Below are 26,076 nucleotides of genomic sequence, written 5' to 3'. Positions count from 1 at the left end.
TTCGCACTTCGGCGCAAATTGCCGACGATGGATTCGTTATAGGCTTACGCCCAGAACCTTATATGCAGTGCGTAGTCGAACTGTAAGTCTAGTTGAATGATAGACAAGAGGTTCTTACGTGTTGTCTTAGCCTTTGTATCAATCATAAAACTGTCAACAGGGATTGAAGTAACTAATTAATGACGATAGATAAGTGAATTCTAAATGGACGGGTGAAATATACTAGTAGTACAATATTTGCCTGGGCGGATTCTAGACCCGCCAGCGCGGGTCTTGATCATCCAGTGATGCGCAAGAAAACGCCGAGATACCCCGAGCAAAACTTCTGTTTCATCTTGAACATTTTGGTACTCGATAAAAGCGAATCAATAGCTACTCATTGAAATTACTAAGACGATACTATACATATGAATATCTCGACCGTGACAAGACACAATACTACCATTGCACTGTGGTAATGTTGTGGAAATCTACTCCGCATACGCCCTTCCAAAAACGTGAAATTAGGGGTGCAGTTTCCCACTCGCTATGGAATAAGTGGGTCATCATTAAAGCTGTGTTATTAAATCGAAAATAAAATAGTTAGCACGAAGTCCGATGACGGGACACTATATGAGGTCACATGATATCGGCTTTCGAAGGTCGGGTGGGCCCACACCTTCGGCTCTCGATTCCAACTCTGTTGCAACAGCAAGTTCGGGAGCCTGACCAAATCATAGCACCATTTGAGTGGGCAGGGTACTGCAGATACGGGATATCACTATTACTATCTTTTTATTTCGCTCTTCGGAAAACGAGATCCCGATTTTAGAATTGCCGAGAGATGTCTCGTCACCGAACGATGATTAGTGATACAATATATTCAAAGGAGGGTCGTTGGCGCCGCGATACCTCAATCTTCATGACAAGCCTTTCATATATGTGTTCAAAGACCGCTGAACACCCTCGGCTGAATTCTCTACTGTCTTAGTGTATCTTATACATCGATCAGCATGCTTACAGAACCTGCTCCTGAGGGGCGTGGCAATGAGGAAAAAGAACACCATAATTCCACCAGCACGTTGTCCGGACACGAGCAAGAAGAGCTCAGGAAAATAGCGTCTCGACAATCAGCAGCATCAACCGCAGGAGGTAGAAGCTTGAAGCAGGACTTTGCATCGCTCATAGACCCCACAAGTCCTCACTTCGACTTATCCCAATGGATGCTTCATCAGGTGCAACAATTCGAAGGGGACAGCAGCGCACGGAAAACGGGAGTTGTATTCAGAGATGTTACTGTGCAGGGAAGCGGATCCGAGATTCAAACTCAACACACAGTTCTATCCTCAGTCTATGCTCCCGTCCTGGGGGGTACGTTCAGTCGTGGCCCTAAAACCGCCAAGACAATTCTACACGATGTTCATGGACACGTCGAGCAGGGCGAGATGCTTCTCGTGCTCGGCCGGCCAGGAGCTGGATGCTCTACCATGCTGAAAACCATTTCAGCGGAGACGAACGGACTCGACCTGTCATCAAATTCAGTCATTTCTTACAGTGGAATACCACAACCCTTGATGAAGAAGAATTTCAAGGGCGAGCTTCTCTATAACCAGGAAGTTGAGAAACGTAAGGTCATTCAATTGATCATTTAGGAATAAGACTAATTGGAAGACAGATTTCCCTCATCTAACGGTCGGCGAAACACTCAACTTCGCAGCAACAGCACGTACCCCTCGACTTCTCCCGAATGAAATGTCGAGGAAGGAATACATCAGGCATATAAGGGACGTTGTGATGGCAGTCTTCGGTCTGTCACATACCGTCAACACGAAAGTTGGTTCTGACTTTGTGCGGGGCGTCAGTGGAGGTGAGAGAAAGCGAGTATCTATCGCAGAAATGGCCTTGGCTGGCTCGCCACTCTGTTGTTGGGATAATGCTACACGCGGCCTAGATTCTGCGTCGTCTTTGGACTTCGTCAAGGCGCTAAAGACGAGCTCCAGGATTTTTGGTACTACTCATGTTGCGACACTTTACCAACCCTCGCAAGCCGTATACAATTGCTTTGACAAGGTTATGGTCCTCTACCAAGGGCATGAGATATACTTTGGCCCTACCACGGAAGCGAAGCATTATTTCGAAGATATGGGCTGGTATTGTCCTGCTAGGCAAACGACCGCAGACTTTCTTACGAGTATAACCAACCCAAGTGAGCGGCAAGCACGGGAAGGATATGAAGAAAAGGTCCCGCGGACTCCCGAGGAGTTTGAAGTGCACTGGAGGAGCAGCGCGAGCTACAAGCGGCTGGGTCATGACATCTCAAGCCACGAGGCGAAATTTGGTGCTGACTGTAGCGCCACCGAAGCATTTAAGCAAAGTCATGCCAAACGTCAGGCTCGGTACGCACGATCAAGCTCTCCGTATTTGATCGATATCCCGACACAGATTGGGATATGTGCTTCCCGGTTTTACCAACGTGTTTGGAATGACATTCCTTCCACATTAACTTTGATGATTGGTCAGATCGTTTTTTCCATCATCATTGGGTCTCTGTTCTATGGAGGCGCGTTCGGAACCGAGGATTTCACTCTGAAGATGTCAGCATTGTTCTTTGCCATTCTGCTAAACTCGCTTTTGACCGTCACCGAGATTCAAAATCTCTATGCTCAGCGGCCGATCGTTGAAAAGCAGGCTTCGTATGCCTTTTATCACCCTTTCACGGAGGCTTTAGCGGGAGTTTGTGCCGATATCCCTATAAAGGTTGGATGCAGCCTTATATTCAACATCGTGTTCTACTTCATGTGCGGGTTTCGATACGAGGCTGGTCCATTCTTTGTTTTCTACCTGTTTGTCACCATGGCTCTGCTTTGTATGAGTCAAATCTTTCGCTCCCTGGCTGCGGCGACTAAGGCGATCCCTCAGGCACTCGCTGCTGCCGGAGTCATACTACTCGCCACTGTTATCTATACCGGCTACCTGCTTCCCCTACCCAGCATGCACCCTTGGTTCAAGTGGATCTCTTACATCAATCCACTAAGATATGCATTTGAAGCGCTGGCTGTGAACGAATTCCACGGACGTGACTTCCCCTGTTCGGACCTGGTACCACTCTACCCCGGGTTGACTAACGGATCAGGTACCTACTTTATATGTGCTGCAAAGGGTGCGGTAGCTGGAGAGCTATATGTAAACGGAGACAACTTTCTCTCCGTGAGCTACGGGTACGAATACAGCCACCTTTGGAGGAATTTCGGTATCCTCTGCGCTTTCATCATTGCTTTTCTCGCCTTGTATCTGTTACTCACTGAGATCAACTCACATTCTTCATCCACGGCGGAGAGTCTTGTCTTCCAACATGGTCGCATTCCCGTTGCCTTGGAGAAATCTGCAAAAGACCCGAAGGCCGCCAATATCAGCGCAAGTCAAGGACAAGAGGCGGCAGGCGAAGCGGTAATGCCACCGCATCAGGACACATTTATGTGGCGTGAAGTCTGCTATGATATCAAGATCAAAAAGGAGGAGCGCCGCTTGTTGGATAAAGTCAGTGGATGGGTGGAGCCTGGCACCCTGACTGCATTGATGGGTGTGTCGGGGGCTGGAAAAACAACACTACTGAACGTCCTCGCCCAACGTACTTCAACAGGAGTCATCACAGGCGATATGCTAGTAAACGGCTCTCCTCTCTCTGCTAGCTTCCAGCGCAGCACAGGCTATGTTCAGCAACAGGACTTGCATCTTCATACTGCGACCGTTCGTGAGTCTCTAAGGTTTTCGGCCCTGCTGCGTCAACCTAAATCAGTCCCCGTACAGGAAAAATACGACTTTGTCGAAAAAGGTATTTTTAGACGCTTTCAAGTGCTCTAGAAATCTACTAAAGTTGTTCTAGTCATCACCATGCTCGGAATGGAAGAATTCGCAGAAGCAGTGGTAGGCTTTCCGGGCGAAGGGTTAAATGTCGAGCAACGGAAGCTTCTGACCATCGGCGTTGAGCTTGCCGCAAAGCCCGCTTTACTCCTCTTCCTCGATGAGCCAACCTCCGGCTTGGATAGCCAGTCTTCATGGACTATTATTGCGCTTTTGCGTCGGCTCGCATCTAGTGGACAGGCTATTCTTTGTACGATTCATCAGCCATCAGCCATGCTGTTCCAGCAATTTGATCGGTTATTGTTCCTGGCTAAAGGCGGTCGTACCGTTTACTTTGGTGATATCGGACCAAATTCGCGTACAATGCTGGATTACTTCGAGACAAAAGGTGCGAGGAGATGCAACGACTCTGAGAATCCAGCCGAGTACATTCTCGAGATTGCAGGTGCAGGGGTGAATGGTAAAGCCGAACAGGATTGGCCGACTGTGTGGAAGGAAAGTTCCGAATTTACCCAAATGATGAGTGCTCTGGAGAAGAAGTGTTCAGCCGTGGGATACACGAATAATACCGACAACCAAGGTGAATCAGAAGGAACTGAAGACGCCTTTGCAATGCCTTTCGGGGACCAGTTCGCTGCTGTCCTTCGCCGGATTTTCCAACAGTACTGGCGGTCTCCCGAATACATCTATGGCAAGCTGGCCTTGGGCATCCTGTCAGCCCGTAAGTTACTCTTGCCCTTAAGGCACCATTGACCTTTGGCTAACTATCGTTTCATAGTCTTCGTAGGCTTCTCGTTTTACATTCCCGGTACCTCTCAACAAGGCTTACAATCGTCCATTTTCTCCGTGTTCATGATCACAGCAATCTTCACCGCTCTGGTCCAACAGATCATGCCGCAGTTTATTTTCCAGCGAGACCTTTATGAGGTCCGAGAACAACCGTCGAAGACCTACCACTGGGCAGCCTTCCTAGGCGCCAATCTACTAGCTGAGATCCCTTACCAAATGTTCGTCGCTATCCTGGTCTATGCAAGCTTTGTGTATCCCGTCTACGGCATCGCAGACTCCCAGCGCCAGGGGATCATGCTCCTCTTGATCATCCAGTTCTTCATCTACGGGTCGACCTTTGCGCACGCGGTGGTTGCCGTTCTGCCTAATGCCGAGACAGCTGGTCTCATTGCCACCATGCTGTTTAACATGACACTTGTCTTCAACGGAATCCTCGTTCCTCGCGTCGCGCTTCCTGGTTTCTGGGATTTCATGTATCGCATCTCGCCAATGACCTACCTCGTGAATGCCATCATTGCCTCAGGTGTGAGCGGTCGTGCGGTTAACTGTTCCGAGAAGGAACTAAGCGTCTTCAGTGTTGCTCCTGGTTATGATACATGCGGGCAATACTTGGAAGCCTACCTCGAAGCGGCCGGTACTGCCGCAGGTAAGCTTCTCAACCCGGAGAGCACAGACCAATGCAAGTATTGTACGCTTCAAACCGCTGATCAGTTTCTGGCGAGTCGGGATATATACTATGACCAGCGGTGGCGAAACTTTGGGCTCCTTTGGGCATATATTGCTTTCAATGCTGCCTTTGCTTTTGCTATCTACTATCTTTGTCGGGTGAGATCGTGGAAGAGCAAGGCCTGAATGGTATTTTGTTTTTTGTGGACATTGGTTTTAGAAGTTGATATTTGGTCACTTTTGGTGAGGATATAATTGATCAAACACCGGTCCTGCATATAGTAACATTTTAATTCATTACATTGATTTCTTATTCTTATATTCGGTTCGCCCGCTAGTATACAAGCCAGAGGTACTCTATCATCTGATAAGATATATAGTTCTGGCTACTACTAAATACGAGGAGTTAAAATACGTATTCAAAGGCCATGTTTTATCAGTGGGGTATAAATGACGAGGGGCCGAGGCAGGAGGTTCCTATGACTAGGAGGAGCACCTAGAATCAGCCTTCAAATTTGCCAAGCAAGCAGCACAGATAATACTGCTCCTATTGCATACAATGATGCATTGAGATAGTTGTTCCGCGTTGGTTTGATCCCGACATATTTGAGTGTCCTCGGGGCTGCGGCCCTCAAGTGGAGCAGCGTGAAGAAGCCGGCAGAGAAAGTCTCTGCAGAGAATGAAGAGACAGATTTGAAGACCGTCGATAAAGACACACTTAACGAAACACGAGATTAAAACTCGTGTAGCTATGAAAGAGCCGACTTAGCACTGGTTGAAAACATCGATATCTCTTCGGTTGGATATAGCCTTGAGTTCTTGCGCTGTGGAAGAATAGACAGGTTGTATCATACGACCGCCGCTTCCTGCATCTTTGATCCTACACCTTATTGCGCTTCTAAAGACGATTATACTGGACTACTAAAACCTATTATCTCCTCCAACATCAGCTTTCGTGAGTACCGAAAGTGCCACAGATGATATATATTCGGTCGCTGTTCTCTTACACCTCTGTTCAACCTTTCCATCCGTTCCTTCCAAACATTTGCTTTTGCACGCCTCTTCCACCTCTATTTAATTTTTGCATCTATTCCTTCTAAATACTTACTTTTGCCATAGATGTACGCTCATCATCGTGTCTAAAAGTTTACTTTACCGTTTCTCGAGATCGTGCAAATTACTCCGGCTACTATGAAAGGGTACGTAAACAAAGACCCACATTTTTCTATAGTCTGGGCATCTCTACGACCGTGGAAAGCTGCACCGAGATAAATCCAAGTTTTTAATATTAAATAGTAGTGGAGCGCTGCATCTGACCCCATGAAATTTGAAATTCCACATAGTAGTCTGACATGCATACTTGTTTTCGCTCACGCATAGTCCTACCCCCTCTCTTCAAGCTGACGATCACCACCGTAATTATCAAGTTTGATTGCTTTATCGACCAGGCAACGCACAACAGTTATGGAGAGTAAAACAATTTCTAAACCCTCTTTTTCATGTGACTGCAAATTTCAACCGATACATAGTCACCGTCCGTCAGACTTTCAAAGGTTCCACGTGGATTATGTCACGCAATGCCATCCTGAACTGTGTATTGAGGAGCTCAAGCTTCTGAGGGTTTCTAACATACACTTTAAACCACAAAAAATGATAAAGATGTATTCTAAGGAGCTCGGTGGTTGTTCCTTCGGTCGGTTTAGAATGTACCCACGTATCGAACTTAGTCACATATACGTTGACATGGACAATTTGATATTATGGGCTTAAACTGCTAAGCCTTCAGAGCATATTCAAACATGATAGAGCAAAAATTCCGCTCGTACAAAGTTGGTGCAGAATCTGGTGAATTGTAGCTCAACACGGATTTTGAAATTAGGTCCGGTGTGGAGGAAATGGAAGAAGTCTAAGCTGGTATATACTGTCTCTTATATTTGGTGTAAGTAGAGCAAGGATGATCTGATGGATATTGTAGAAGTTAGTAAAGGTATTACATATATCTTACACCCTACGGCCGCGGCATTCCTTGCAGGCCTGGAATTACTGAAATTCTAAGTAGAACTTATCAAAAGCATGCCCCGAATTATCGTACAATTCTTAGAGCCACATTCTTTGTAAATGCCTCGTGTCAAATATATATCACAAATGTGCCTTCCAGATGATACTGTGTCATATTTGAGACACTGCGGCTTTGCGACGCCGGATTTCTCGCTCTGGTGAGGCAGATTAAGTAATGAACACCGGGATAGCAGGATTTGTGAGCGCTGGGATTAATATCTTAAATGATAAGACTTGGATTATCTGTCTTACACAATTAGCAGATAGTCAGGAACTACGATTCCAGAATATATCGGCTAACTTTAGCGTGAGCCACAACGGAATCAGAAATATGCAAGGCTTGCAACAGTTGGATCCGAGTTTCAAGTTCCTTCCCTATCTGTACCTAGTCCTTTCCCATGGAAGCACTACAGAAGGCTTGCAATAGAATATAGCAGATTTCTACTAATGCGAAATGGACTCTGGTCAAAAGGCCGCACCAACGATTATCCTTGGACAAGGCCCTCAGCCACATGGTATAGCCTGACCAATAATGCTTCTGGTCACTAGTTTTTTGGATAGTTTGCGTCAGATCTTTCGTGGGATGACTAAATTGGATTAACGTAACTAAACGGTAAATGAGCGTCGCACCTCACACGTTTTGCCCCCCTGTCGAAAAGCTTGCTCAACTTTCCTCATGCGCGTACAGATATCTATACTACTAGCAATGTCTGCAGTGGTTAGTTTACTACTGGACTTGTTCCACATAACCTAGAGAGGGCAATCGACCAGCTAGATATTCGGCTTCATACACAGTTGACCAAGCATTCAGTCAATCAATCCAATACCTGAAATTTCCTATACTATCAGGTAGTGAAAAGCAGGCATCTACAGTAAATAAAAAGCTCCAGGAGCATATACAACAGATCTTACAGAGTACAACCTCTGAACTACGAATGAACAAGATTATTAGAAGCAGTGAAATGGCTTTACATGAAGCAGTTCTTGCGCGTTTCAAGAAACTCGTGATTTACGAGCCGCACATGAGAAGCAGCGTCAGAAGCAAAAAATATCCACTAGGTAACTTACTACTGTAGACAGTCTTTCTATTCAAGAGGGCAAGGGGCGATTTCAGCAGGAGATTAAGACCTCTGGAGCTCGGGATAACATACCGCATAATACAGGGCTTTCTACACCTAAAAACTACGTGTACGGGCGCCACAACGCTGCACTGATTGTCATAGTCTAGGACACAGACAATTGCAGTGTCCTAACCATAGTTCTAATTAGTTTTTGTACAGGAAATCAATTGGTTCGTTGGTTCGTTGATACATAAAGGCCCTAGAATCTCACCTGGAGATAAGAATCGGGTGGAGGTGCGGCACTCGTTTACCGATTACGTTATGTGCCAAATTTCATCATTCAGCCAGATATCGGTTTTATAACTTTGGGGATTCCGTAGATAAGAATTATCATTAAGATTTCATAACTTAAGTTTCATGGCGCGGATCCGACTTTCGAAGTTGCTGTTGAACAGGGTGTTGCAACACAAAGGCCCACATTCAGGGGTCTTTTTGAGTGCAAAGAGCCAACCGGTTTCTCCGAATCCCTTGGAAGAAAACCAAAAAGCCTTGCGGTAGAATGCTCGTTCCCGTCGGTCAAGCATTGCGCAATTACAGCTCCGAAACTTGCACTCGATTTCTTGCCAACATGATTTAGTAAATCCCAGCCTCACCGAATGAAGCTGGAGTTGATCCACCTGGGGTTTCCTTCAGTGGTTCTTAGTAGAGTAGCCCAAAGGAGATACTCTTATTTTTGGGAATCATATTATTATTCAGCACAGCAGACATCGTGCCGTTGTAGATTCGCCTTCTGAAGGGCTGTCTTCTTACGTCTAGTTCCACCTTCGGATATACGCGGGAAGTCGGGTAACGAACGCATTTCCGGGATCATCTTCTGCACGATGCTATCCTTGGCCACCTGAGGAGAGCCTTCATTCACTTCCACTCGGCACAACTTCGGTATTCCATAGGGTTCCTGTGCATTTCAGCAAAAGTACCGTACTCCAGCCGCCAACCAAGCGCAAGATAAGAAAATATGTTTTATCTTCGAAAGCGTCAGACCGTTCAAAGGTTTAGTCTGGAGCCGCACTTGCCGCTTCATTAAGCACGATCTAATCAAAATACCCCTCTTCTATGGTGTCCCATATCACATTTGTCATGCTTAGCTCATCAGCTGGTCCTTGGTCCACTTGTGTCTACCCATAAGAGGAAAAGATATAAGGGCTTATTCGGGCAACCCGCTGTTGAACGTAAAGGCACGATACATGGCCGACATCCACTGATCTAACGTCGTCATACCCATTACCAGAGGGTAATTTCCAGGTGCCCCTCAATTCACCTCAACGCGAGGCACTGAACATGAGTACGAGACTTCCCCTCCGCTGAGATTTCGTGCCATCTGCGATCAACCTCTGCTACCCACCAGGAAATCTTTGACCTAATGAAGAACTTATTCCGTTTAGGTATGGCGGCAGAACTCCGTGCCAATTATGATTATGACTTCGAGAAGTTTAGGGAATGGTCGGGTGTAGTGAACAATAGCACTAGCCCGGTTGTGTTGGCTGCAAAGCTGACCGGGGCCTATCACAGTATCGAAAAGGGCTTAACACTCGAAGAACCTCGCACATTGTTCGGAAGGTCGAAAGTTGAATTTATTATACGCGCGGTTAGGGCGCTCGAGAAGATCGGGCACACCAGTGTCGCAACCCGCGGTGGCCGTGGCACCATCCAAGACTATATGCGGTTCCACGAGGAGCACCATTTCAGCTTACCTGCGGATTATGAGAAGGAACTGCGTGACTTCGTTAGCGAGGGAAAGGAGTTATTCCCCGGTGGCGCCGTGTCATTGACCAAGAAAGAAGTCCAAGACGCAACCTCCTTCGACTACACTCGATTTGTGCAGACACGACACAGCATCCGCCATTACACAGGCGAGAGCGTCTCTCCAGAACGGATTAAGCTGGCTGTCTCCCGCGCGATTCACACTCCTCGAGCTGTAAACCGTGAGACGAGGCGCGTCTACGCTGCATACGACCCTGTGCTGCGAGACCACGTATTGAAATATCAGCATGGAAACACTGGATTTGGTCACAAACTTGGCGCGGTTCTGATAATTACAACCGACATTCGCGAATTTGACATCATTGGCGAGCGCAACCAAGCTTGGATTGACGGTGGGCTCTTCGCTATGGGACTCAATTTCGCACTACACGCCGACAACTTGGGTACGCGCATGCTGAACTGGTCTGCAGATAAGGAGCAGGACCAGGCTTTACGCTCTGCTTTTGAAATTCCTGAATACGAAGTAATTATTACCATGATGGGAGTCGGTGGTCTCCCGGAATCTCTGCACGTTGCGGCATCGCCTGCTCCAGTAGCAGATGATATCCTTTCTATTATCGAATCGCGGCCTGGGACAGGAGCGAAGCCGCCGGCTGGTCGCCGTTAGATCATGAGTCAACCCTCTTAGGTACCAAATCAAATTTATCTTCCGCCATAGACATGCTTCAATAAAAGCAACTTTTCCGAAAGTTAGTATTTGAATCCCGTCACAAAAGAATCCAACACTATTCAGCTTGCAAATTGCCATTCGATTAGTGCTAAACGTACACTATGATGATGAAATGTAAAGTTCTTTATCTCAGCTCTCTTAGTTCTCTAACTAGCCACCTCCTGGTGCCGATTTCAGTTCGCCATCAATTGTTTCTCTTTCAAGTCTTTTACCCAGAAGCCACCCAATCCCTGCAATGGTGTCCAGATTGGACTTCCGAGATAGTTTAAAGTTGGGATACGAAGCGAAATGAACGTGAGGTACTCCTGGATACACGTCCAACTTGGTCTTAATCCCACTCTCCCTAAGCATACTCTCCCAAATAAGGCCGTCGTCCCGTAAGGGATCGCAACCAGCAACTTGGAGATATGCTGGAGGAAGACCCTTAGCTGGAGGTCCAGAGTTGACTGGAGACCAAGCAGGAGACAGAAGATCGGGCTCATAGCTTCGGTCAAGAATCTCCAGATCGTTGGTCGTCAGTCCCGGCACATCGGTATTCTGGTGGCGCGAAAGCCACAGGTGCCGGTATCTTTCAGGCACAGTCTCCGAGCAGAACAAATTGGGTACGCTCAGCCATTGTCCAGTCAAAGGGGGCGAAAACCTTTCCTCCGCAAGCATCTGCGCCACAACTGCGGTCATCGTAGCCCCTGCGGAGACGCCACCAACTACAAAGCCTGTGTCTGGATTTGCACCAAATGATGCCGCATTCAGAGCAAGCCATTTAACGCTGTCGTAAATGTCTTGGGTGGCAATGGGAAACTTGTACTCTGGGCCCAAGCGATAAGAGACAGTCACCACAGTCGCTTTATAGAAATAAGCCAAGGGCCTTGCGAAAGGGATCAATTGGTAGTTAGAACCCAGCAACCAACCACCGCCGTAGATCAAGATAATAAGTGGACAACCAACGGGTGTGCTCTCAGCTGGCTTTGTAACCCGGACTTCACTTTGATAACCATCGCGCATCTCAAGCGTCTTAGTGAATTCATGTGTGCCATAGGTTGGCGTTGCTTCCGCTCTCTCTTTCTCCGCAAGGTTTCGTTTTTCCCTCAAAATATGCCTATCAGCAGTGAAATCCACTTTTGCCGGTGCACTGTCTCGGAGGAACTATAGAGATTAGGACAGGAAATAGCGAACAGTATTAATAGTACTAACCCTAATAAGTTCCGGATCGGGAATGCTGAGGGCCCGAACGCTTTCTGGCGTCGAATAATCAGCCATTCCGAAAATCGAAGGAGGAACAATCTCTTTGCCACGTATGAATGCTGCCAATTCTTACTTCAATGTAACAAGCAAAGGCTGATTATAAGTTGTTTCTCGGCCGCTAATCGACGATCAAACCTGACGCGGCACAGCGCGGCGCCCGCAGAATCACCGCTTGCATCATCATTAATAATTCAGAGACAATTGTGCGGTGCGGCTTCCATGCGGGCCGCAATCCTAATCACTCGTCGCTTATTACGATCATGCCTTGATTGACTAACCCTGCTTTTAGCGGCGTTGTTCTTGAAATCGAGAAAGGTTAGCCTGGAGACCCAAATATGCGTATGTGTATTGCATGCTCAGAAATATCACGAGACTTCTGACATGTCAATCATCAGTTTTCGGCTCTGTCCTAATCACATGCCAGTTTCGTTTTGACGGTAGTGTTGAGACTCAACGCAAAAATGCTTATAGGTTGTCAAAATAGCACCGAGTTGAGCAACCTATTAGCATACCTGTTGTGGCTTATGACAATATCAGGGGCATGAAGACTTCGCACAGCCAAAGAGAAAGCTGTCTCTAATTGCAGCGTCGTTCATCTAAATTCATCATTGCAAATTAAGTATTGTTGGGTACATACTTGGTCTCGAAGACTGGAGGAATCAGCTAGGAAAGAAGGGTTTGGGCGGATTTTCAGCGCTCAGAGAAAATTAGTGGAAAACAATATTTGTTAAAGTGCGACGACATGAATCCATGATATAATATTGTGTTCTTATCCACAATATTGAGAGAATGTCAATCTGTATATCAGATGCGGCAATATCAGGCGAGCCTAGCGAGCCTGTGACACCCACGCTGAGGGCGATGGTGGCTAACCTAGCAAAGCCCAGGCCAGCAGATATCCCCATGCAGGCTGACATATCTTTTATGTCCCCGGTAACTATGTATATAAAAGAGGTCTACAACATGCTAAGAAGAAAATTATGGACTTTCCGCAGTATTCCTGATACGTGTCGTTCTCAGCATCAAGCTGCCCTTGCGGCGCACGAAATCAAGACCCACTGATGTCTCGGCCAAGCCAAGCGCCACCTACTGTTCTGGCTCACCAAGCAATTCCCAGTTTTCCTTCATTGCATATCCCAACTTCGATTCAATTTGCAGGTTCATAAAATAGGTTGTCCAACAAGAAGTAGTCAGCCAACGGAACGTTCAGGTCCAGGCCATCGAAGTAGGTAGCCTCCGGAGCGCCCGGCTCATCCAGACTATGAGCAGTGTCTTCCGATGCAACGAATGTAGGCCTCGTCAGAACTAGGGCTTGGTGTCCATTTAAAGCGTCGTCCATAAGCTGAAGCTTCCTGAGACGTCTTTGGCGTTCCTGAGAGACCAAGAAACAAGCAATATAGTACGACTCCCGAACCATTTCCGTCTTGTACTGGCTTACGATGATTTTCAGAGTATCAAGGGCTTCGACTAAGAGACAGAAAGCTGAGTCGTCATCGATGATGAGAAGAACGCATACAATCTGAAATGGGATGTTAATAATATGCCACCAGGGACATAGAGACTCGGAAAGGCCTTTCACCACGTGTAGGCTATTCTCTGCCATGCTTAGGATCGAACGTAGACTTTCATCTGAGAGATTTTGACCAAGAGCTCGTGCTCGCCGGAAAAAACACAAACCAATGTTGCATTGTAGAAGCCGCAGCATAGGCTGGGTGACTTTAAGTGCGCCAAGCTCTGCAATATTGTCTCCAACATTGCGCGGCTCAAGATTTATTTTTCGAGCTAGTGAATAGGACAAGCAGCATAATTCTTGCTGTTCTTTTGTCCAAATCTGCCCGGGTAGCTCTGACGAAGCACCATGTAACTCGACTCGAGATTTTCCATAATCTGACGACACCCATATGTTGAAGAGCTGCGCCACCCAGTAAATTCGTCTTCGAAGGTCGGGCGCGCACAAGCTTGGGCTTTGTGCCAGGATCGAATTTTCTGAAGGTTCGAGATGAAGCTTTGTCGTCTCTATCATATGCATGAGAGTACAGCTCGCCATCCAAGTGGCATGAGGAGAACTAGTGGCTCGAAGATAAATGACACGTAATAGCCATCCAATGACATGGTCGATATCTGGACAAGGCAGGGAGCTTGAATATTCCAGAGCGCTACGTGTAGTTTGGACTATCTGGAGTTCAAGAGCAGTAGATTGTCCACCAAAAAGGCACCCAAGCGCCGCGATTCCGCCTAACATCGAGTCGAGGCTGTCATTTATAGACTGATTTTTCCATCTTTTAATGATGGCAGTTTCAACGTATTCGCGATCCAGAAAATTGTAAACCGGAGCCACATGAAGGAAGAATCTGTAGTCATCATATGCATTTGCGTTACGGTCAAAATCTCAGTTAGGCATGATGACTGAAGACAGATGGTTTCTTTTCTAAGGCCAAGGTTCCAAGCGTAGCAGTTGAGACGAGGGGCTTGAGTAGGATTGATTTTCAACCCTAATTGCCTAACAAACACAGCAGGGGACCCTGCCTCCAGCAGGCGCAGCTGCAAGTTGACCTCCATGGTATCATTGGAGGTAGAGACGTCGTCGTGAGGTTTCGATCTCTCATTTTGCAGTTTTGCCTTCTTTCTACTACTTTCATACTCGCAGTTATGCTCATTCCGAAGGCAGTACGAGCAGGGATGCTCCCCATCGCACTTTCGTTTTCGTTGTCGGCACGAGATGCACGCTTTCTTGGAGCGTTGAGGGGTTAAAGCGAGAGACATGTACAGGTGTGTTGAGAGAAGAAGAGAACGAAAGCAGTGGCTTTATCAGTTATGGAGAAGTGGCACGAGCAGAATCTGCAGGGTCTTGGAAGGAATGATCGGTCTGTAGGGGATAGTCCTGAATCCATCCTTCTCGGAACCCAAGATGACGCAAGATTACATAAACGTTCAACATGACCTAGTAATTGAGAGAGAGGGGGTCGCCGACGCGAGGCGGCCAACTAAGTTAGCCTGCGGATTGAATGACTTAGTCTTACATAAGCCCAATGAAAAGCTCAAAACCGAATCGTCGGGCGAGCGGGTCGCCGAATGGCGGCCTCACTCCTAGTGAACGGCATTGGAATACGGATTGGAAAACGTTCTAACCGTACGTTAAACAGACACTTCCCAAAAAATATCCTCGCAAGCTATATAACAAAGAATACATGGTCTAAAGTGCCCACTCGCTACACCGAGGTGGTGTCCGTGACTTTTCCTCGACGTCAATCGGCGGTGTTGTGTCCCATGCAGGCCAAACCAGGCGGCTGTAAACCCGTCGCTTCCTGTACGGTGGACAGCTGTGCCACAGTCGTTCGATCTGTCCAGAAATTTCGCTCTCGTAAGTGTAGAGAGGCTTCTCGATTGCTCGCGAATTACTGGTGGGCAGAAGTAGTGCTAGTATTAGTCAAAGATCTGATATTAGGTGAGGGAGAGAAATCTACTCAGTACAACGTACTGTCCGTAAGAGTTTCTTTTAGGAAGACGAATTGCATTAAAGGCTTCGGAAATTTGTATACAAGAGAAGTATACGTATGATCAGACTGCACAAAATCAGATGACGTCTGTTAATGATATGCTTTGGGATCTAGATATAGCAATCTACGAATATAATCACGGGAGTGGTATGGGGAAAATGATCGAAGTGGAGGCACTGCTAAAGGTTGAGTCTTGAGACATTTGAACAAAGGCGGTCATGCGGCCCAAAGCGGCCCGCAAGCTTTTGCATGCATCCTCTACTATTTCGAGGATGGAAGGGAAGAAGACGCCATGCGGCTTCCATGCGGGCCGCATCTTTCCGCGACTAAATTTCTCAAAACACAAGGTGGGGGTAAAGTCGTCAGAGCGCTTCCAGGTCAGTGTACACATATTTGCAAACGATCAATCGATACTCGCAAGAATACTAAGCAGGAATATCGGGGTTATAGATTAGAGGGGCATGCCCGCTGTCTATGGCGTTACATCTCCCGGGAGGGGTAAGGCTATACTAGACTGCTTATCGGCTTGATGGAAGGTTTAGGACTAGCAAACCCGACGGGTTCCGGAGTTAGAATATCTCAATAACTTCATAATATTGAATAAATAGTGATTAACTACGGAGTACATTCTGTCTGACTGGTACTGCTGATCATATATCAGATGTTAGTCCAAAGGATTTCGTGAACTGCAACCTCGGGAATTTAGCGTCACCATGCAATAACTAGTTACCTAATAGTCAATAACTCATGTCCAATGTCATCCTTTTACCCCGCAGTTCCTAATTATAAGATAGACCTAGCTGATCCACTGAACCAAGAGTTATTAACTACGGTTTGATCAATTCTATAACATTGCCTTTCTCTGTACCTGCATTTGTTGAAGATGAATAATAGGGGTGTGGGTTTATCTGACCCAACATTCCGAGGTTACACTAGTGGTCAGGCAACTCAGTATGCTGAAAATCGTCTGAGTTATCCAGCTGAGCTATATGACTTGATTATCCGTTATCATGCAGAGTCTAACGGTCGTTTCATTACTCTACTGGACGTTGGATGCGGACCAGGAAATGCAACCCGTGACTTGGCTCCCCATTTTGAACGCGCAGTAGGAATTGATCCCGGGCTAGAAATGATCCACGCTGCGCAACGTCTAGGTGGCGTTACCAGGTCGAATAGTCCTATTGAATTCCAGGTTGCGACTGCGGAGGATTGTTCTCAATTAGAGAATGTCGAGAATGGTGTGGACTTGTTGGTTTCGGCAATGGCAGTAAGTCCTACCTGCTTCACCGTTCCGCTTGAGCTGAAACACCATTCTGCAAAACTATAGGCACATTGGTTTTCTATGGAGAAGTTTTGGGTATCTGCTGCAAAGATTGTGAATCCAGGAGGCACTGTAGCTCTCTGGACATGCGCTTCACTGTACTGCCGTCAGTATTGTCCGACTTCCTTGTTCAGTCCTTCCTTGCTAACAAGCTCACCCTACAGACCCATCAACACCTCACGCGGCTGAAGTGCAAAAAGCACTTTTCCATCTTGAAGAAGATATTTTGAAGCCTTATGAACTGCCTTCAAATCAGCTCTCGCGTGATCTTTACGATAATTTGGTCCTTCCGTGGCACCTGGATCCTTTTGTTACGGCATTCCCGATGAGCGAATGTCGTCGCCTTGAATGGGACCGCAATGGGATACTATCCGACGGAAAGGACTTTTTGGTTCGTTCAAAGGAAACATCATTGCAAGGATTATGGAATAGCTTAGGCACTGCAAGTATGGTCACAAGATGGAGAGCAGCTCATCCAGAGAAGGCGGGCACAGAAATGGACTGCGTGAGTATCACTCTCGCTGAAATTGAAAAAGCTCTGGGGAACACCTGGTGTGGAGAACTCAAACTGGGCCACTCCACTGTTATTCTACTCTTTAAGAGGAGGTAGGTCTGTCTAACCTGGTGGAACAGACCGTCGCTTCATAGTTTCCAGATTGATATGACCTTGGTTGTCAGTGGCTAGTTCTCTAGGATAGGTTATAGGTCCGCTGCCAGAATTCCTTGCAGAGGGCCCCCTTCCGCTAATATCGATTACGATTTATTGAATCTTATCAAAGGTATCATATCTGGTTTACCGTGTTGGAGGCACTTCCCACCCAGTGACACAAGCTACGAATTTGACGGGCGGCGGGCTACAATATCGAGAAGAGTTTGACAATTGGAAATATAGGCAGGTCATGGAAGGGGAAAGGTTCAATTTATCGTCGGCTCAGTCGGAGACCTCGCAAAGTCGGTTATACTAGTACTGTTAGCCTTGGAGGATATGATACAATTTGAAATACATTAAACCTCATGATAAGTACGAGTCAGGATTGCCTGCCGAAGCTAAAGGGGAACTATGCAGATTTATGAAGTGGAAGTGAAGAAAGCATTCCATTATAGATCTATGCCTCTAAGTAAGAAGAAGAGGTCACAGAAGCGACTTCAATTATATACTGTTTCTCTAACTGCTCCACTATCTGATAGTGCACCGTCAAGTGTATTTACCTGGACTGCATCGGCTTAGATCTCGTCTATGTAATCTAACTTTCTTGTGCTATGATACATAAGACTGGGCGCGTCTATATCACATACTAAAATAAGCTATGAGAATATCTACTAGAGCTACCAGTGTACATTCAGTTCATTATTTTGAAAGGACATAGATCTAGTTCCAGTATCTCTACTTCACGCGGATTAGTATGAAGATATCCCTCTGCTTAGTTAATAGTAGATAGACCAGCTGCATGAGTATTAAATTTTAAACTATATGGTAATAGACTGGGTATAAATGTGCTTTATCGGTCTGTAGATAAGGAATATAATACGTTACAGTACTACGGTCAACACTAGAAAATTCTTGGAAAGCAGGTGATCATTACTATAATGGGCATCGGAAGCCTTCTTGAGCCTCTATATCTCACTAAGTCGCCAGCACCAGCAGCGGATCCTCTCTCATTAGCTACGGGATCTCAAATATAAAGTCTCATAAAGTTGTAGTTATTGCACTCATGTTGCGGTTTAATTTCATCTTACACTCCACTTTCACCGGAATCCGACAAACATGTGCTCTAGGAGAATGGTCGCATGATTGCAGCTTTTTAGTCTTGTAGGGTTTCTCTATTAATTCGGATACAACGTCGTGGCAGTGGTGAAGTTAACTGTAAAGCCGGATTCGTCGGACTGCTAGACGAGCTGTGATGGATGAGAATTCCCTACAAAGGTGTCAGAATATTAGACCATGTTAGTCCGGTGGTATAATTGCCTCACCGAGCTTCAAATATCTCTGGACGTTATGTCCTTCTCATAGTACTTCAGCTGTAGCATCCATAACCATAAGCAGGAACATAAGGAGAGAATCGTGGAACCTTGACTAATGGGAGGATATCCAAGGGTTTAACGGACTAGATTCGTTTCGCACAGGAGAATGGCAGTATATGAACTGTGGTCATCATCTGCGTAACATTGATTATAGGATGGCAGGAGACAATAGCTCCTTGCCTCTTTGTATAAGTTGTCAAAGAAACCTGCGCATGTGACAACCGCAGATACGATCACACAGCGGCCTATTGTTGAGTATAGCCCCGCCTTAGCCAAAATTCCCAAGCATGTGTGCAGGAACCTGACCTGCCCATCGCGGAAACCAGATGAGAAGGATTGGTAAGGGATACTATATCTTAGAGGCAGTTATCAAGACGCAGTCGTCACAATTCGCAGGTCGGCTTACAGGTGCATTCTTCTTTCAAGAACCTGTTCCAAACTTCAACGGCGGGTTGTGTGCGGGCCGCACGATGCCCGCAACCCGCACTAAGACGGGCGGCTCTACTTGGAGGGGAGATCAACCCATGGAACAGTGTTATAGTTATCTGACTTATTTTCGAATCTGTATCGTCTCTCACTAAGGGGATCTGTAGAATCCCTTTGATGTCATCGATCCAATGATGTCAAAATGGCGAAGCTCTGAAAGTTGAACAGAAGATTTATTTAAGGTTCGGTGGAAGTGCAACAACTGTAATGTGATTCCCAATCTCCTTTTCATCGTTCTCGTACTATTACATCAAATATCATATTCAGCTTCTCGACAAGATGAGCATTTCCATTCCCCAAACCTGCAAAGCGGTAGTCCTTGACGCACCAAGGGCTCCATGGCTGTTAAAGGAGGTTCGGGTGAAGCAACCCAAGGAAGGGGAGATCTTAATCAAGTCTTTGGCTTGCGGCGTCTGCCATAGCGTATGAGTCTCGGGGCTTTGTTTCTCCGTACAGTCAAACTGATTAGATGCACAATGTGATACACAGGATCTGGCTACTAGTAAAGGGGACTTTGATTTTATGTGCGTGCAAACAGATTCGGAAACCCACTCTACGCAGCTTCAGATACTGAGATACCTTTGGTGAAACCTACAGCACAAAATATCCCATCATTCCTGGCCATGAAGTTATTGGTGAAGTTGTCGCCATTGGGGCCAATGTCAAGGGCTGGAAGCTTGGGGATCGTGCTGGTGGAGCATGGCACGGTGGTAACGACGGTAATTGCAAGGCATGCTCGCGGGGTTTGCCCCAGGTTTGTAAAAACCTAGAGGTAAACGGCGTCACTCGTGATGGGGGCTGTATGTGACTTAAACCCCTCACCTTTATCGGTGGCCATTAAGTCCCTGGCACAGCTGACGCGAAGCTAACTGATTAAGTTTCGGAATACTGTACCTTACGGGCAGATGCCGCCGTGCCGGTCCCAAAGGATGTTGATCCAGTTTCTTTTGCACCCCTACTCTGCGCAGGCATCACTGTTTTCAATGCAATCCGGAAGAGCAACGTTCCCCAAGGCGACACAATTGCCATTTCTGGTGTCGGCGGTCTTGGGCACCTTGCCATCCAATACGCCCGACTCATGGGTTATCGGACCGTGGCAATTTCAGAGACGGAAGACAAACGTGATGCAGCGTTATCGCTTGGCGCACACCAGTTCATCAATTCTCGAAAGGAAGACCCAGTGGAGGAACTTCAGAAAGACGGAGGAGCATCCTTGATTATAAATTCTGTTGCACGCCCGGAACTGTATGAATTTATCTTGAATCCCTCATCCGTTCATTGCCAACATTTGTCAATGAATTAACTGATTTACAGGGTCCAGAAACTTGTTCAGGGCGTCAGTCCCGGAGGCTCCATCCTGCTTATTGCGCGTGAGTTACCCCAGAAAATAGAGCAGGTCCTCTGCTGACTATGCACTAACAGCTGTTGATGGCGTATCTCTGGATTTCATTAAATTGATTGTGTACGGCGTTTCTGTGCGAACCTGGTCGTCTGGCTTTGCACCAGAAACTCAAGAAGCAATCGATTTTGCCATTAACCAGGGAGTGAAATGCTTGACCAAGGAGTATTCTCTCGATGAGATCACGACTGCTTTTAATGCGATGGAAGACAGAACTATTCGCTTCCGACCTGTGATCAAATTCTAAAGCTATGAGCAACCTACGTCGAAGGTCATGTTCTTCAACGAGACATTTAAATAACAAGCACTTCTTGGTTCCAGTAGTGGCACATTGCGCTGTGGCATCAATTCTGATAAGAATGCTAGTTTGCTTGTATGGAAGCGTACGATTATCTTTTGATCAAATCAATAAATCAGGGCAGATGCTCTGCGAATTTGAAACTACCCATTCCTGTTACTGGTATTGTACCTTAGACCTAGGCATCTGAGAATGCAACTCGTCGAATCCACTATACGTCATTTCGGCTGTAACGGATTTCAGGTGAAGCTAGCCTGGAATGGCATGTTACCGGATTCAATACGCCGGCGATCATTGGCTAGAGATATATATATCATCATTGATCGTGGAATGCCTCTGAATCCTCAAACCATGTTTTGCATCCAAACCGTGGTGGTCTCATGACTTATCTGGGTTGGGCTGCACAACAAAGGTGATGTTCACGATGTGAAGCTCTGCATTGACAGGGTGTCCCTCTTCCTTTTAACTTTTGTTTTTCTTATCTTTTCCTCTTTTTTTTTTCTTTTTTTTATCCTGGAAAGGCTCGTTTCCCTCTGGATGCGATGATTGCAATCGTCTTGCACGATAACCCCCCACGCCTGAGGCCTTACCCTGCTTTTGATGCGGCAGTGGTACGATTGCTAGTTGAAGGTGAATTTCCTCAGACATTCTTACGACGAGAGATTCTGAAGTGGGAAGACTCGTGTGATGCTAACGCAAGCACTGCCCTGTCCCGGGCATGGCAACCTTTCAGTGCTGAAGAAATTTCTTAGGAAGCTCTCATTAGTCTAGAGAAGTGGGCTAGCATTTTGACATTCTTACGAGTCCGAACATGACTCACCCTGCTGAGAAGTCCTTTACCTGTCTTAGTTAGATGACCAGGGATCTATATCCTACCTGAGTGTCACCCTGCCATGGAATCAAATTGCATCGGGTTCTTTACAATTGACCAGAAGTAGAACAGAAACCTTGGCATGCAGGGTCCCAGACGTAGGCGGAGCCAGTCAGTGCTAGCAACATCCGGCGTCTTAAATCAAGATTAGAGTGGACCAGTCGACCATAGCTGTCGAAAAACTCCGATCAGCGTTTTGACTCCCCCTTAGCAATCCCTTGGGAAAGCCATTGCATTAGCCTTGCCCATTGCCTATGGGCCCCAACATCCACCGTGTTCCTGAGCGTGCCACAGTTACCGAGTCCCAGTCCATACGTACCTCGACTTGTTTAAAACCACATTAAGCCACGATTAACGAAGGTTTGGGTGCCATCCCCCCAGTCCCAACATTGGTATGGGAAGGCGTTTTGGACTGCGTGAGTTTCTATGGGGTTATCTCACCTGACAAGAAGATAGTAGTAACACTTTGAACCACGAAGCTACGATTGAGGGCACGTAAAATGCATATTGTATAGTACTGTACCTTGCTACGTAAAACTACACATCACGTACGAGAATTCAGTGAAATTCCAGAGAACCTTTAGTGGTGCCTGCTTGGTTCCTGGACGATGTGCCAGGTGGCTTCAACTCCAGGTGCACAGCATGCATCCAGTCTGCAAATTACATTATGTAAGTTCAACCCAAACAAACAGGTCCAGGAACCACTTGAAGCGTTTATTAGGGCGGAACAGACCGTCTCAGATAAGACCGCAAGATGACGATCCACCCATAGTTTGACTTTTCGCTACATGCCTTCGGACCAGAAGGAGGTTTCATATCATCTTAAAAGGCCGTTAGTTGCAGCAGAGAAGGCGAAGGACACTACGGCACAGTGTTGATTACAAAAGCAGCCGGGCTTATATCATGTTCTTATCAACCAACTGTCGACATGGACTTCGTTATCTGAGATCTAGTTAACAGAAGTATTCCGACGCCGAAGCGAGAGTGGGAAACATCCTCATCTCAACATTCAATACCGTACTCCCCGAATCCCCCATTCCTGCGAACTAACTCCCCACTCTTGAACGGGCTGACGGGATAGCAAGGATACATAGCGTGGAGATAGCGTTATCTCTAGTTCAAATTTGGTCGCTATCGGGAGGCGGTCGGAACTTCCGCCGCCTATAAGCATCGTGAGATGAAGACTCTTACCGCGGCTCGGGACTTCGGCATATAGAGTGCCTTTACACTGGGGATCGGAATATCCGCATCTCCATGATGGAAGGATACTTTGCAACTGTTTAAATAGATCCTTGAATTTGGTTGATCTGAAGGTTGGAGACTGAAAGAGGACCTGTACACCTCAAAGGAAACTCGGAACTGTGGCTCACGTACCGCGTGTGATTTTTCTGTAGGTGTGATCTGAATTATATTTCAAAGGTGAGGAATTGATTTCTTTGTCAGGATCACGTACTCATCTGCTCATCTCCAAGTTCTTAATACCATCACATCGTGTCCCAACAATACCCAATCGCAATGGAACCGTTCTACTATCTCATCTTACTGGGAATATTCTTACCTGTGTGGGCCGTATCGTATTGGGTCGTGCCATATTTCACAACCTATAAGCACCTGAAGCAGATCCCCGGGCCATTGATTTGCAAGTTTAGCAACATCTGGCTAGGCCTCGGTGCACGCAAGGGTCAGAAATACGCATGGGTTGACCAAGCTCATCGGAAATACGGCAAGATAGTTCGGGTGGGATTTAACCATGTCTCAATTGCTACGCCTGAAGGGCTGCATACTGTCTATGCACACGGAAACGGCTTCTTAAAAGAGTACGTGTGAAGTGCCTTATTATAATATTTTATCTATCGACTGACTCCCTATTAGTGAATTTTATGAAGCCTTCGTTTCTGGGGTCCCTGGAGTTTTCAATGTCCGTCACCGCGGGGAACACACGAGAAAACGCAAGATCATCGCCCATGCATTCTCCCCAGGTGCTGTGCACGATTTCGAGCCGCACATGAGCACAAATCTGGAACGATGGGTCCGCCAACTAGACAATATTGCAACTCATCCAGAACCAGACGGCTTCTCGCGTATGAATATGATGCCGTGGTGTACATTTCTGGCTTTCGACATAATCGGCGACCTCGCATTTGGTGCCCCATTCGGAATGGTGTCTCGTGGCCGTGATGAATGTGAGGCATCGCTTTCAGGAAAGCCTATAACCTATGTTCCGGGGGCCGAGACCCTCAATCGAAGAGGAGAAGTCAGCTCAACTCTTGGGTTGCTCCCTGAAATACGGCCTTTTGCAAAATACCTTCCGGATCCATTCTTCACCAAAGGCTTGAGCTCTGTTGCAGACCTCCACGGCATAGCTGAAAATTCCGTTGCGAAGCGTCTCGAAGCAACCCAAAAAGGATATTCTGAGGGAAAGAAGAGAAACTACATCCTGGAAATGCTTTGCAATGCCAAAGACTCCTCTGGGAACCCAATTCCTCGTGCTGAGTTAGTCTCCGAGGCCCTGACACAGCTTATTGCAGGCAGCGATACGGTATCCAATACAGCATGTGCTGTGATATACTGGATCCTCAGCGGTGAGCGTTCTAAGCCCGGAAGCGTGGTCTCCAGGCTCCAGACAGAGCTCGACGCAGCTATTCCCGCAGACTCAAAGATTGCCGCTCATTCTCAAGTCACGAACTTGAAGTTTCTTAGGCAATGCATTGATGAGGGAATGCGGCTGCACTCTACTTCGGCAATCGGACTTCCGCGCATCGTGACGGCTCCGCATGGTGTATCCTATGGAGAGCATCACTTCCCCGAAGGTACTGTTCTTTCTGTCCCTAGCTACTCTATTCATCATGACGCAGACATCTGGGGGCCAGATGTGGAAGAATTCAAGCCGGATCGTTGGCTCAAGTTAACCCCGCGCCAAAAAGTCTCTTTCAATCCATTCTCATATGGACCTAGAGCGTGCGTGGGCCAAAATATTGCTCATATGGAATTGGCATTAATTGTTGGCACGGCGTTCCATCGGTACGACTTCAAACTTTATCAGCCAAGGCTTGAGTCTCATGAAGGATTTTCGAAGAAACCAATAGAATGCTGGGTTGGAATCAAAAATCGACGGCATGTGTAGGAGGAGTAGGGGAGTGAATGTTATAGCTGGAGGGTAAGTAACTATGGAGAAGGGAAACGATGACTGAATGAGCCGCGTCTCAACGGATGGTTCAACTTCATCTTCGTCAGTCCGCTCTAGAAAACCAAATATGTAGGATAGGTTATATGTACCATCCGGCATCTTCCCCTACTATAAGTTATTATCAAAAATGCGTATTTCCCACTATATAAAAGCTGAAATCGGCCGATATCACTCGTATATCACTCGTATATCTGAGCGATTACACTATCGGCTTGTGGGGCCGCCTGCTACTAAACCAGAGAAAGACGGTCGCAGAACCATCAGACCAGATACATTTATCGAACAACGACATAGACATCTTCCAACAGCTCGGCAGCTCTGGGTACTGACCCATTACGTGCGTGGAAACTCACACTGGGAATGCCAACTCGCATCGTCGTCAAAGGCTATCCAGCAATTTCAGGAACTTTTTTGAAACAAAAAGAGGAGGCGAGGGTAAAGCACGATGCCATACGCAGGCGAGTTCTACATGAGCCTCGAGGGCATGTGTATATGTTTCGGGGGCATTCTCAGATCAGATACGTAATTGACCGCAGCTGGAAATGCCCAAACGAGTGGTCTATACATGCATTGCGGTGCTATAGCAACATTTGCGGCCATGGCACAATTGAAGTAGAAGAAATATAGGAAAAATATATAGATAAGATTAAATAAATTTCACAGGGGATTACCCCCGTAGTAGTTAGTACCCATAAGATATTTATAAGAATTTAGCTATAAGTATTCTGATTTATTAAATCAAAATTAAAAATAGTTTATATTTAAATAATAATATCTAAGTAATACTATAATACTATAAGAGATGATATAGAGAGAGGGATAGAGTCCTGTTTTGACTTGATTCTGTA

The 26,076-nt window shown here is 46.5% G+C and overlaps 8 protein-coding genes across 8 annotated transcripts; 6 read left to right on the top strand and 2 right to left on the bottom strand.

The window, feature by feature from the left end:
• Positions 1-718: 718 nt before the first annotated feature.
• On the top strand, positions 719-5,571 carry BO83DRAFT_364633 (ABC-transporter). Its single transcript, XM_025529632.1, has 4 exons — positions 719-1,605; positions 1,655-3,811; positions 3,863-4,561; positions 4,619-5,571. The coding sequence occupies exons 1-4, from the start codon at positions 993-995 to the stop codon at positions 5,479-5,481; spliced, it is 4,332 nt and encodes a 1,443-aa protein (XP_025386140.1). The 5' UTR covers positions 719-992; the 3' UTR covers positions 5,482-5,571.
• Positions 5,572-9,670: 4,099 nt separating this feature from the next.
• Positions 9,671-10,842, top strand: BO83DRAFT_418678 (nitroreductase family protein; the record flags this gene model as incomplete). The annotated part of the gene is made up of 2 exons (XM_025534833.1): positions 9,671-9,756; positions 9,857-10,842. Exons 1-2 carry the CDS (start codon positions 9,753-9,755, stop codon positions 10,840-10,842), a joined length of 990 nt encoding a protein of 329 aa, XP_025386139.1. The 5' UTR covers positions 9,671-9,752.
• A 213-nt stretch (positions 10,843-11,055) lies between these two features.
• Positions 11,056-12,191, bottom strand: BO83DRAFT_364629 (lipase/esterase; the record flags this gene model as incomplete). Its single annotated transcript, XM_025529631.1, has 2 exons — positions 12,097-12,191; positions 11,056-12,048 (listed from the first exon to the last, which is right to left on the bottom strand). The coding sequence occupies exons 1-2, from the start codon at positions 12,160-12,162 to the stop codon at positions 11,056-11,058; spliced, it is 1,059 nt and encodes a 352-aa protein (XP_025386138.1). The 5' UTR covers positions 12,163-12,191.
• Positions 12,192-13,294: 1,103 nt separating this feature from the next.
• Positions 13,295-15,010, bottom strand: BO83DRAFT_418676 (Zn(II)2Cys6 transcription factor; the record flags this gene model as incomplete). The annotated part of the gene is made up of 2 exons (XM_025534832.1): positions 14,657-15,010; positions 13,295-14,498 (listed from the first exon to the last, which is right to left on the bottom strand). Exons 1-2 carry the CDS (start codon positions 14,908-14,910, stop codon positions 13,295-13,297), a joined length of 1,458 nt encoding a protein of 485 aa, XP_025386137.1. The 5' UTR covers positions 14,911-15,010.
• A 46-nt stretch (positions 15,011-15,056) lies between these two features.
• On the top strand, positions 15,057-15,742 carry BO83DRAFT_74506 (uncharacterized protein). Its single transcript, XM_025537568.1, has one exon. It carries the CDS (start codon positions 15,220-15,222, stop codon positions 15,703-15,705), a length of 486 nt encoding a protein of 161 aa, XP_025386136.1. The 5' UTR covers positions 15,057-15,219; the 3' UTR covers positions 15,706-15,742.
• Positions 15,743-16,462: 720 nt separating this feature from the next.
• Positions 16,463-17,947, top strand: tpcM (methyltransferase tpcM). The gene is made up of 3 exons (XM_025528630.1): positions 16,463-16,911; positions 16,972-17,071; positions 17,130-17,947. The coding sequence occupies exons 1-3, from the start codon at positions 16,528-16,530 to the stop codon at positions 17,573-17,575; spliced, it is 930 nt and encodes a 309-aa protein (XP_025386135.1). The 5' UTR covers positions 16,463-16,527; the 3' UTR covers positions 17,576-17,947.
• Positions 17,948-19,752: 1,805 nt separating this feature from the next.
• BO83DRAFT_364625 (alcohol dehydrogenase) lies at positions 19,753-21,256 on the top strand (the record flags this gene model as incomplete). Its single annotated transcript, XM_025529630.1, has 6 exons — positions 19,753-19,896; positions 19,963-19,997; positions 20,071-20,273; positions 20,352-20,718; positions 20,788-20,843; positions 20,896-21,256. The coding sequence occupies 6 exons, from the start codon at positions 19,753-19,755 to the stop codon at positions 21,117-21,119; spliced, it is 1,029 nt and encodes a 342-aa protein (XP_025386134.1). The 3' UTR covers positions 21,120-21,256.
• Positions 21,257-23,556: 2,300 nt separating this feature from the next.
• On the top strand, positions 23,557-25,298 carry BO83DRAFT_448828 (cytochrome P450; the record flags this gene model as incomplete). Its single annotated transcript, XM_025536705.1, has 2 exons — positions 23,557-23,858; positions 23,914-25,298. The coding sequence occupies 2 exons, from the start codon at positions 23,557-23,559 to the stop codon at positions 25,163-25,165; spliced, it is 1,554 nt and encodes a 517-aa protein (XP_025386133.1). The 3' UTR covers positions 25,166-25,298.
• Between the last annotated feature and the right edge of the window lie 778 nt (positions 25,299-26,076).

This window comes from Aspergillus eucalypticola (genome assembly GCF_003184535.1).
Source record: "Aspergillus eucalypticola CBS 122712 chromosome Unknown BO83scaffold_19, whole genome shotgun sequence".
Taxonomy (NCBI): Eukaryota; Fungi; Ascomycota; class Eurotiomycetes; order Eurotiales; family Aspergillaceae; genus Aspergillus; species Aspergillus eucalypticola.
This window is presented reverse-complemented; position numbering and strand designations above follow the sequence as displayed.